This window comes from Myotis yumanensis, unplaced genomic scaffold (assembly GCF_028538775.1).
Source record: "Myotis yumanensis isolate MYYU_CA2020_CCGP unplaced genomic scaffold, mMyoYum1.0.hap1 SCAF_7, whole genome shotgun sequence".
Classification (NCBI taxonomy): Eukaryota; Metazoa; Chordata; class Mammalia; order Chiroptera; family Vespertilionidae; genus Myotis; species Myotis yumanensis.
The window spans coordinates 45487543-45499645 of record NW_027223758.1 but is presented as its reverse complement, the minus strand read 5'-3'; the positions used below and the strand labels follow the sequence as shown (position 1 = coordinate 45499645).

Sequence of the window (12103 nt, the reverse complement as noted above, 5' to 3'; positions counted from 1 at the left end):
CAGTATACCTTTATCTGTGGGTAATCAAAGGAGGGTTTTAAAGATTATTTCAATAGCAGTGTGAAGAATCAATTGGGGGAAATAGTTGTAGTAGTGATCTTGGCATGAAATGATGAGGGAGTTCAGAGGTGGCCAGCACAAGAGGAATAGGGTGTGTGTGTGTGTATAAGATGATATGGAGGGACAGTTAGTGGACTCCCCTTGACAGTGTAGAGGGTACAGAGGACTGAGGTAGAATAGGTTTCAGGGTTATAATAAATGAAGGCACTGTTGTAAAGCTGGGACCTCAGGAAGCGGGTGTGCCTGCTTGGGGACGGGGGGTCAGGATGGTTTACGTTTGTGTGTCTGATGGAAGAAGGAAGATAACTGAGTGAATATATTGTGGGGTATGTAACTGTGAGCAAGAATAAAAGAAACTATATATATTACCAGGGGAATGCCTGTATTGGGTATCCATGGTAAGCAGACAATGAAGCAGGTGAGATGAAGAGAGAAGGAAAATAACAATGCTGTAATATGAAGCTTGTGAAACATAAAAAAATGTACAATTCTAATCTTTTTAAAAAATTCACTTTGCTTTCAACCTTCAGTCTCCCATTCACACTGTTTTCCCTCCCTCCCTCCCTCCTTCCCTCCCTCCTTTCCTTCTTTCCCTCCTTCCCTCTTCCTCTCACCCCCCTCTTTTGTTTAAAAAACAACCCAATCACAATTTGTTGCTTTGCCACACCTGCAGCATCTTTCCACGCTGGCAGCCACCGCATGACTTTGTTGCTCTTTGTTCCGCAGCAGGCACAGCAGAGAGAAAGGTGGACTTTGGCATCAGGCTGAGCCAGTTTGAGGTATTGGGTCTGATGGTTTCTAGTCTGACCCTTTGCCAGCTGTGTGATCTCAGGCAGATCAGTCTTTCTGTTCCAGTCACAGCTCCCATCTCCATGAAGTGGGTGGAGCTCCCAGAGCTGTGAGGACCGAGTAACCTAATCTGTGTGTGGCGCTTAGCCCATGGTGGCTGCTTACAAATACTAATGTCCTTTCCCAGGTATTCATTCATTCAACCCAAAATACTCGAGAGAAAGCCTCTCGTGCACCCAGCATTGTTCTGGGTCCTGGGGGATGCGTGCTGAGCAAGAAAATAAAGTCTGGGTGAGGTAGCAAGACCCCACAGGAGCAAGCAGATAGCAGTGTGATTTCAGACTGGGGAATGTGCTGTGGGGAAAGGAACGGGCTGAGGGGCTCTGTGAGGTGGTGTGGATGGAGACCCAGCCTGGGGGCTGGGGTCGGAGACCTGGGGAACGGGGACAGAGGGACCAGGAAAGAGCCAGTAGTTGCCAGGGCCCCAGGTGGGAGGAGCTTGGCAAACCCAAGGATGGACTGGCAGGCCTGTGTGGCTGGAGCATCCCCAGAGATGGGCAGAGTGGGGCATGGGCCAGGTCTGCTGGGGCCTTGAGGGTTTTAGTCTCAGATGTCTCAAGAGTTTTAAGTTAGGCTAAGCAGTGGTGGGATCTGCATTTTTAAAGGATCCCCCACTGTACAGGGCAACTTTTAGGAGCTTTTGGGGTCACTAAGTGAAGAAATAGTGATGTTGGGAAGTGGATGGAGGTAGAGTACTGGGCAACCACGGAGTGTGGGCTACCAGGAGGCGGCAACAATTCAGCACAAAGATCCAGGCGGCCGTTAGGGGATGTTGGGTGTGAGAACTGGCCTTCTAAAAAGGAAGGACTATCAACCCAAAACCTGGGGCCTCTATTCCAGTGATTGGGCCTCAGACCAGGAGGCCCTCTCTGTCCTTAGTCTCCCTACAAAAAGTCCCTTCCTCCCCTGCCTGCCCTGAATGGAGGCAGCAGGGCACTGTCACCTTCCAAGGCTACTCTGCCCCTCCCATCTGGGGCTCAGTGACTTGCCTTGTTCTGATCAACGTAGGGGCTTACCATCAGTGAGCCTGGTGAGAACACACACCGCCACTTTTGATGCATTTTCTGAAGCTAAGAGTTCATTTCTATTCAAAATAAATTCTATCTCAGTTACTTCTTTTGTTTGGCTTCTTGTTGTTAGTTTAGTTTTACTGATGTTCACACGCACATACGATGCCTGTGCACACTACTGCATGTGTCGTCACAACTCATTGCCGGGGAGAGTGCGCACGCCCTTTGTGACTGCAGGCAGCAGCCGCCTGGAGACCTGCCCTGGTGTCCTCTGAACTCTGCCCCGGGTGCCTTTTGCCCTTGCTGATTTTGCTTTGTGCCTGTCACTGTAATAAATCTTAGTTACGAGCACAACTCTGTGCAGAGTCACGCGAGGTCTTCCCGTGATTCATAAAGCTGGAGGTGGACCTGGGGACCTCCAGCTTACTTCTCTTCATTTTCCCTTTTAATGCCTCTCTTTGTGGTTTTTGGAGCTGTGTCTTGTTTTCTCTACCTGTGGATATTAATGAGAGTTATTTCACAGTTCTGATTAGGATTACATTGACCCCATAGATCCACTTGGGGAGAATTGACATCTTAATAATATTGTCTTTAACCCATGGACATAGTCTATAGGTTTTCTTTAATTTCTTTCCTCAAGGTTTTGTAGTTTTCAGTGTTTGGGTCCTACACATCACTTTTCAGTATTTCCTATTTTTTGATGTAGTATAAATAGTATTTTTTAAAATTTCAGTTTCTGAGTGTTCATTGCCAACGTAGAAAAAGACAGTTGATTTTTTTGGTTATTGATCTTACAATCTTGCTGAACTCAGTTAGGAATTCTAGTACTCATTGGATTTTCTACATCAAAGATCATATCATCTGCAACAGTTTTACTTCTAACATTGCCTTCTGGACACCCTTATTGCACTGGTTGGAACTTGTAGCACAGTGGTGAGAGCAGACCTTCTTGTCTTGTCCTCAGCCTTAGGAGAAGACATTCAGTCTTGACCATTTAAGTATGATGTTAGCTATAGTTTTGTTTTTGTGTTTTTGGTAGAGGCCCTTTATCAAGTTGAGGACATTTTCTTCTAAACCTAGTTTGCTAAGAGTTTTTATAAGGACTGGATGTTGAATGCTTTTTCTGGATCTATTGGGATGATCATAGAGTTCTTCTTTTTTATTTTGTTAATATGGTGAATCACATTGATTAATTTTCACATGTTAAACCAACCTGGCATTCCTGGGATAAATCCTTCTTGGTTATGATGTCTTATCATTTCTAAGTTCTTGAATATTTTTCTTTTCTTGTAATGTTATTTTCTAGTTTTGGAATAAGGGTAATGTTGGCCTTTGAGTAGGGAGTGTTTTCTTCAGTTTTCTGGAAGAATTTGTATAAGTTGATATCATTCTTCCTTAAGTGTTTGTGAACCAGTGAAGCCTGAGGTTTTCTTTGTGGGAAGGTTTATTACTTTAATATATATATCTATATATCTGTCTCTCTCTCTCTCTCTCTCTCTCTCTATATATATATATGGTTATATATGTATATTCTTTTTTTTGAGTGGCTTTTGGTAGCTGTGTCTTTCAGGGAATTTGTCCCTTTCATCTATGTTGTTGAATTTATTGACACAGTTATTCATCATATTCCATTATTATCTTTTTGTTTTTTATTTTTTTATTTTATTTTATTTTTAAATATTTTATTGATTTTTCACAGAGAGGAAGGGAGAGAGATAGAGAGCTAGAAACATCGATGAGAGAGAAACATCGATCAGCTGCCTCCTGCACACCTTCCTCTGGAGATGTGCCCGCAACCAAGGTACATGCCCTTGACCGGAATCGAACCCGGGACTTTCCAGTCCGCAGGCCGACACTCTATCCACTGAGCCAAACCGGTTACGGCCATTATTATCTTTTTAATATCCATAGAGTTTATAGTAATGTTACCTCTCTCATTCTTGATAGTAATCATTTGTGTCCTCTCTCTTTCCTGACCAGGATGACTAGAAATGTATCCATTTTATCGATTTTTCTTAATAACCAGCTTTTGGTTTTATTGATTTTTGAAAAATTGTTTTTCTGTTATCTATTTCACTTACCTCCTTCATTACTTTTATTATTTCCTTTTGTTTTAATTTGCTCTTCTTTTTATAGTTTCCTTAGGTGGAAGCTGAGGTCTAACCAAGGAGCAAAGAAACTAAAATGCAGAATTGTACCACAGAACCCCCAAAAGATTCAAGGCTCAAGGTGTATTTGAGGCCTTTTTCCTTTTCTGATACAGATTTTAAGTACTGTGCATTTCCACCCAGGTCCTGCTTAGCAGCATCACACCGATGTTGTTTTTTTTATTATTCTCTGTTAATCCTCACCCGAGGATATTTTTTCCATTGATTTTTAGACAAGTGGAAGAGAGGGGAAGGGAGAGAGAGAAACATTGATGTGAGAGAGACATATCAATTGGTTGCCTCCCACACGCACCCTGACTGGGCCGGGGATCAAGCCTGCAACTGAGGTACATGCCCTTGATCGGAATTGAACCTGGGACCCTTCCGTCCATGGGCTGATGCTCTATCCACTGAGCCAAATTGGCGAGGGCTGCATCCCACCAATTTTGATCGTGTGTGTTTTCACTTTCATTCAGTTTAAAATATTTTATACTTTCCCTTTTCATTTCTGCCTTGCCCCTTGGGTTATTTAGAAGTGCGTTATTTAGTTTCCAAACATTTGAGTGTTTTTCAGAAATCTGTCTCTTCTTGATTTCCTATTTAATTCCATTGTGGTCAACAAACACACTTTGTATGACTTGACTCTTTTCACATTTATTGAGACTTGTCTGATGCCCAGAATATAGTCTATCCTGTAGCCATTCTGTGTGCACTTGAAAAGAATGTGTTTTCTGCTGTTTTGGGTGGAATGTTTTACTAGTGTCGATTAGGTCCAGTTGGCTGATAACATTGTTCAAATCTGTATCCTTACTGATTTTTTGTGTTTACTTGTTCTATTGAAAAAGGGGTGTTGAAATCTCTGATTATAATTGTGAATATGCCTATCTGACTGTTTCTTTTTAAGCAGACTCTTAGTTGATACTCCTGTTTTTCAGTCCCATGCCCGCCCTTCCTGCTCCCAGAGATACTTGAGCCTTTGGGGGGTTCTGTGTTACAATTCCTCTTTTTAGTTTCTTTGCTTTCTGCTCAGCTAGTTATCACTTGTCATTCTGTTCTTCAACTTCCAAACTATTATTATTTTCTTTGCTCTTGTGGGTTCTTGCCCTTAAAAAGAAATATTTTTTTACTGAAATTTTAGTGGGGTCTTTGGAGGGAGCTGAGGTTAACACCTGGATTCTGGATTCAGTGTGCCATCATTTTTCAAATACTGTTTCATAGAATATTTATTATTAAAACAATATAATGATTTAAAAAGGCATTTTGGGGAAAATGGAAATCTGAGCATCCTAACACAATCACATATAATTTTCTGTATTTCCTTATTTGTTTGCTTTTAATTTATCTTGATTGTTGAAAGTATTATAGATGTCTTTCCCCACCTCCCCAAGAGCCCCTTCCTCCCCCAGCCTTCACCACACTATTGTCTGTGGGTTAGACATATATGCATATAAGTTCTTTGGTATATTTCCTTGGTTTTATACCTGTGCACATGTGCTTGTATTTACTATTTGAGATAGTTATAGTCAGTGTAAATGCAGTCTGCCCTTGGCTTTTTCTAAACTTACAGAATAAATATTCTCCCTCCTGGTGTTTCTGGTCATTATTTCTAAAAGTTATCTAACATTCTACTGAGTTATTTCATGATTGACTCAAAGTTCCCCCAGTGAAGTGTTTGGTTTTATATGGTGATAGATCTAATATTTGTACAAGATTTTTTACATAAAAACATTTTAATGTAAGTAGTCTTAGATTTTCAAGGTAAAATGTAAGGTTTTTTAGAGTTCCCAGGATGAGAGGAAATATACTGTTGATACTTAGGTAAGGTCTTACCCATCACAAATAAGAGCCAACATTTACTGAGTAGTTATTGTGGATCAGGGGCTGTGCTAGCACCCAACTTATGTTTCCTCTTGTAATCCTTGCAAGCGCTATGAGATAATACTATTCTTAACCCAGCTTTCAGCCGCAGAAATAAGTATAGTGTTTGACTTTCTTACTTATCATCAAGTAGGTAGTAAATGGTAAAGCCCAGTCTTCAAACCATAATCCATGCTGTTAACCACTGTCCTAGGCTCTTTGTGATCTTTCTTTAGCTTGGAACTAACGGGCTCGACATATTTGGAAGCTTACTCCTAAAACTGTTTTTCAAAAAATATTACCTGCAAGGAGAAAACTAGTTTTAACCCATTTTCAGCAAAGACAGAACTGTGGTCGTGGTGAGAATGCAAGACCAGGTTGAAACAAACTTCAAATAGTAGATCCTGAGCATCATGGTTCATCGACAGGGTCATTTAATCATTCGTTCATTCATCAAATCCACCGAGTTCCCAGTCAGTTGGGCTCCATTGAAGAACTGCAATCTGGGGGCCAGATTGAATTCCCAGGAGTGAGGTCTTGTGTCTATGACCTTTCTCATTCCTCATGGCCTCTTTGCTCCCTGCAGAAACTGATGAGCATTAACTACCTGGGCAGCGTGTACCCCAGCCGAGCTGTGATCACCACCATGAAGGAGCGCCGGGTGGGCAGGATCGTCTTTTTGGCGTCCCAGGCGGGACAGGTGGGACTCTTCGGTTTCACCGCCTACTCTTCGTCCAAGTTCGCCATCAAGGGTTTGGCTGAAGCTCTGCAGATGGAGGTAAATGCTGTATTTGGTTTTATATTTATTTCTTGCAGCTCAGCAAATGCTCTCCTTGTTTGTAACTTCTTTACACATGTTGTTATATGGAATTACAATTTGTAGATTTGACAATAGTGAAAGAGAATTGGCTCAATGCCTGAATTTTACTGTTAAATAGTTAACATTTTCATGGCATAAAATGATTGTAGTTGTGGTGAGAAAAATGGTCGTGAGGTTTTTGCTTGCTTAATTTAATACACAAAATACTCCTAATGTCTTCATTGTATTGGTCTAATACTGTATGAGTATGTGTAACAGGGTTAATCAAATATTTTAGTCTCTAGCGTTGTTTCTGTGACAAAAAGATCTGTTCTTTGTAACTGGATAATAAAACCAGGATGTGTTTGAGGGGAGAGCCAAGCTGGCCAGCTCTCAGCTTTTAGATAAATCATTTAACATCCTCTCAGTTTACTTATTTACAAAATGAGAAGATTGGACTGAAAAAAAAAATCACTTGGCTCTCCTAGTACTTATATTTTAATTTCTTAAAGAGCGATTGATGAAAATGGTTGCTTTTCATTTTCACAGTTCATGGCACATTTTGTGGAATAAGGTGAGTCTAGGGTTAGTATCAGAGTAAGTGCTTATCATGAGTGACAGCCTCACACCTTAGCCATGTGAAGTAGACTTCTGCATTCCTGTCACCTGGGAATGCTTAGAAACCTGCACACATCTCTATCTAAGTCACATACTGAAAAAGGCAAGGTAAAATTTCACTATTGCCATATATGCAGAAATATAACACATCATAATGTTAAAACCCAGAAGAGAATTCATTGTGGCCAACCCTCTCCTAGTAACAGTGTGATTTTAGAATCCCATTTAATGACTTAGAGCAGGGGAAGGAAAGTTTTTTTGTAATAGGCCAGACAGTAATATTCTAGCCTTTGAGAATTAGGCAGTATCTGTCATAACTACTCAAGTCTCCTTTGATAGCAGGAAAGCAGCCATATGCAATGCGTAAATGAATGGGTATGGCTGTGTTCCAATAAAACTTTATTTATAAAACAAGGTGAAGGGCCAGATTTGATCATCAGACCAAGCTTGCTGATCCCCGATTTAGAAAATTCCTACAAGAGCCCTTGATGGCATGTGACAGAGAGCCACACTGCCTAGGTATTGGACGAGCATTGTGGTAGATGAGTTGTCCGGTCAGTGACAATCCTGAGGTGCCACTTAGGGACCCATAGACCGTGCTGTTCTCATCTCAAAGGAACCAGCTCCAAATTTCACTTTCATCAACTTGCTTAATGCTCTTAATAGGGCCATGCTGACCTATTTCTGATTAAGAGTATTAAGCAAGTTGCCCTAGCTGGTTTGGCTCAATGGATAGAGCATCAGCGATGGACTGAAGGGTCTGGATTCAATTCCAGTCAAGGGCACATGCTCGGGTTGTGGGCTCAATCCCCAGCAGGGGGTGTGCAGGAGGCAGCTGATCAATGATTTTCTCTCATCATTGATGTTTCTATCTCTCTCCCTCTCTCTTTCCCTTCTTTGAAACCACTAAAAATATCTTAAAAAGAAGAAAAAAAAAGAAAAAAGAATAGGTCATTATGCCCTGGCTGGTTTGGCTCAATGGACAGAGTGCTGGCCCATGGACTGAAGGGTCAAAGGTTCAATTCCAGTCAAGGGTGTGTACCTCCGTTGCAGGCCTGGTCCCCAGTCAGTCAGGGCGCATGCTGGAGGCAGGCAATCAATGTCTCTCTCTCACATTGATGTTTTTCTCTCTCTCCTTCCCTTCCATTCTCTCTGAAAAATCAATGGAAAAAATATCCTTGGGTGAGGATTAATAATAACAAAAAAAGAATAGGTCATTATAATATGATTAGCCAAGAGGACATATACGACTGTGAAATTTCAAACAAGAATACTGGCATTCCTTTTGCAATTTTTACTTTGAAAAGTCCCTTTGTGAATCACTATTTTACTTTTATGACAGTTTTGTAAAATATGTGAGGCAGATGATGTTACCTTATAGATCAGAAATCCGAGTTTCAGGAAGTTCATGGAGTTGCTCAAAGCCACATGTGACTTTGTACTGAAATAGTAACAAAGACCATGCTTTGGGGTCCGGGTTTGCCTCTGTCCTGCAGCGGAAGATGCGTCTATAATTCAGGTCAGAAGTGGTCTGATTCATCTGGCTGGTGGCCTCAGTCCTGGGATATTTTGGAAATAACAGATACGCTCATTAGGGCTTTTCATCCCTACATGGTGTCTTGTGGAGCCACCTCAGGTTTCACTAATTTAGGACAAAGTGTATAATGTGGGCGGCCTGGTTTCACTTCCAGTAGAACGGAGATGTCCATGAAGAAGAGGGACAACATCAGTAGCAGGTGCAGAGTCCCTGCAGCCTCTTTGTGACAAGAGGGATTCGCACGCTGCAAGTAGCTGGCCTCCGCCTGCCAGTCGGCTTGACTTCTGTCCATATTTGGACTCCATTAAAAATGTCCTCATGTAAACAGAATCTAAAATGAAGTAAACCTGTACCATGAAGAATAGGTTTTGGGGGAAATAAGTTCAATAATCCACATGTGGCAGTTTATTCATAGGAGAACATGCCTCAAAACAAATATTTCCTTGCAAACTTCCGGTGTTGTGTTTTTGAAACCTGGATAATTGAATCTGTGCGGCCAAGGTGGTGGTGTTTTCTGTGAATGAAACAGACCTTATAGAATTACTCAAACGCTACGCTACGTACTTTGGATAATCCTTTTTAGTTTAACTCTTAAGTCTTCCTGTCCACTCCACCAAAACTAAAGTCAGGCCTTAGAAATGTTTTATGTACAATGAGTAATTTTTGAAAGATTGCTTTGTTGCATTTGTTTATCTTTTTAAAAAATCAGTCTCAAGTACAAATACAACATTTAAAAATTTTTAAAGTTAATTTTTGGGGAAAGCAGAGACCAAATAAAAGAAAACTAGGGCTCCTCCTTTCCATCTCTTGTTCTGACCCTACTCAGTCCCTCTGACTCCACTCTTCCCACATTTTGAAACACTGTTTTAATTATTTGGGAGCATAGCCATGACCTTGAGTGTGAGAAACACTGCTTTGAAATGCTCTTACATTGGCTTATGTGCCACCATCCTTATTGTTGGGGAGACGGGCAGCACAGAAGTGACTGCATTTGAATCATAAGCATCAGCCTTTATAGGGGCTAATGACCACATATTGGCTTTTAAAAATTTTTCTTTTTTTATTGAATTTATTGGGGTAACATTGGTTAATAAAATTATATAGGTTTCAAGTGTATAGTTTTATGATACATCATCTATATCGTTGTGTGCTCACCACCCAAAGTCAACTCTTCTTCCATCACCATATATTTGACCCCTTTTTCCCTTTGCTACCCTCTCCCCCCCACCCCTTCTCTCTGGTAACGACCATCCTGTTGTCTGTGTCTATGCATTTTTGTTTGCTTGTTTGTTGCTTTCAGTTTTATATTTCACATATGTGTTCTCTGGTCTGTGCACAACAGAGGGTAAGGCCATGGGAGACAGTTTTTCAAGTCACTCTCTTAAAAACAAGTGGAAGAGAACTTGCTTGGTCATCAACCTCACCACCTGGCCCAAATCCAGAGCTCCTTATGAGGTAGCTTGGCCTTGTAGCTACATGCCCTGCCTGCTCGGAGTGAAGGAGCTCTCAGGCCCTAGGTGCACTGGAGCCCAAACAACAGAGATGTCACCTCTGTGGTTGCACTTTCCAGGCTGGCTGGCCAGGACCCTCTGTCTGCAGGTTTCTCTGGGCCCTTACAGCTCCTCCCACAGACTTCAGAACTGTGCTCCCGGTGGGATCTGGGGAGAAAAGGGCTCTATGAAAAGAAGGACCCTGGGGTGCTCTCAGAGGCTGTTGCATTAGGCAGCCCTGTTGTGTTTATTCAGCATCCTTAAGACACACAGTGGCCAACCTCACTACTACTAGCTGCCTGCCCACTTCCAACTCATGGGGACCAAACACTGAGCCAATAGCAAACAAGTCATGGCAGAGATTTTGATGGTGTGAACCATCACCCTTAGAGTCATTAAGAATTAGGTGGAGCAGGGCTTTGGGAAGGGTGTATCCCACCTGACCAGCAGGAGAACTTTCTGGAATTCTTGGGGGGATGTTAATGAGTGGGGAAGTTTAAGTGTGGAGGTATGTTGGTGAGGTCAACAAGCCTAAGAGTGTGTTCATCTACACCAGTGGTTCTCAACCTTCCTAATGCTGCGACCCTTTAATACAGTTCCTCACGTTGTGGTGACCCCCAATTTCATTGTTACAAATTGAACATAATTAAAGCATAGTGATTAATCACAAAAACAATATGTAATTATATATGTGTTTTCCGATGGTCTTAGGCAACCCCTGTGAAAGGGTCGTTCGACCCCCAAAGGGGTCTCGACTCACAGGTTGAGAACCGCTGATCTACACCATCCAGGAGCAGGTGGAATTCCAGGTCGGGCAGGGAGCTATGAAGAGAAGCTGGAAGGGTTTCTATGTGTAAATGCGGGATGAGGCTGTCTGAAGGGGAGGTGCTTGGCTGGGCTGACAGGGGTGGAGGGGGTGCATGTAGTTCTAGACCTGCATCTGGGTATCGCTGGAAGGGCACTGGAAGGGATCTGAGTGACCTCAATATATTTAGTTGATGAAATCAGCAAGAGTTTCAGAAGCAGCAAAGGAAAACAGATTTGCAGTCTGATGGCGGAGGAGCAGACTGAGGCATGCGGAGGGCGGGGTGACCAAGGGGGTCTCCTTTTAGCTTTGTCTGTTTGTCACTGACAGCAGTGGGAGGGAAGAGAGGAAGAAGGAGGTGAATGGCCAAACCTTGGGACCAGCTGTGTTCTGGAGTGGATGTTAGGATGAGCTTTTTGTCTTTATTTCTAAACATTTCCCGACTCAGTGGGTAGTGGTCCTGCTCTTGCAGAACCACCTGTTGGTCTTGGCCACCTTTGAGAAAATCAGGGCAGTGTTTATTTTGTATGCATGCCTGGCACCCAATGCAAGCTGGCGAGGTGGGCGTGAAATTGTGTCTTGTTTATTGAAGAAACAATGGTTGTTTTTGAAATGCAGGTGAAGCCATATAATGTCTATGTAACCGTCGCCTACCCGCCTGACACAGACACACCTGGGTTTGCAGAAGAAAACAAAACAAAGGTAAGTATGCTAGTCTTTAACGCTGGAAAACCCTCTTCTGATTTGTTCTTTTCACATTTTAGCCCACAGGCCATTTTTATCGGTCAGAAAATTGAGTTCCTTTCAATTTATGTGCTAGCTAGAGAGGCCTCTGAACTTTCTGGAACTTCCATTCCAAATCTTGGACAATGCAGCCATATTTTCAAAAGCCATGAGTTTTGCTAATAATCTTTGAAGCCTTATTGAATTA

At 42.2% G+C, this 12103-nt stretch overlaps 1 protein-coding gene across 3 annotated transcripts in view; it reads left to right on the top strand.

Moving 5' to 3' along the window:
* KDSR (3-ketodihydrosphingosine reductase) overlaps positions 1-12103 on the top strand; it is a 32829-nt gene that overhangs the window by 10769 nt on the left and 9957 nt on the right. For all 3 annotated transcript variants that reach the window (XM_070420418.1, XM_070420416.1, XM_070420415.1), the window contains exons 6-7: positions 6510-6701; positions 11791-11874. In XM_070420418.1, coding sequence (XP_070276519.1) covers positions 6510-6701; positions 11791-11874 — 276 coding nt within the window. The remainder of the gene's footprint in view (positions 1-6509; positions 6702-11790; positions 11875-12103) is intronic.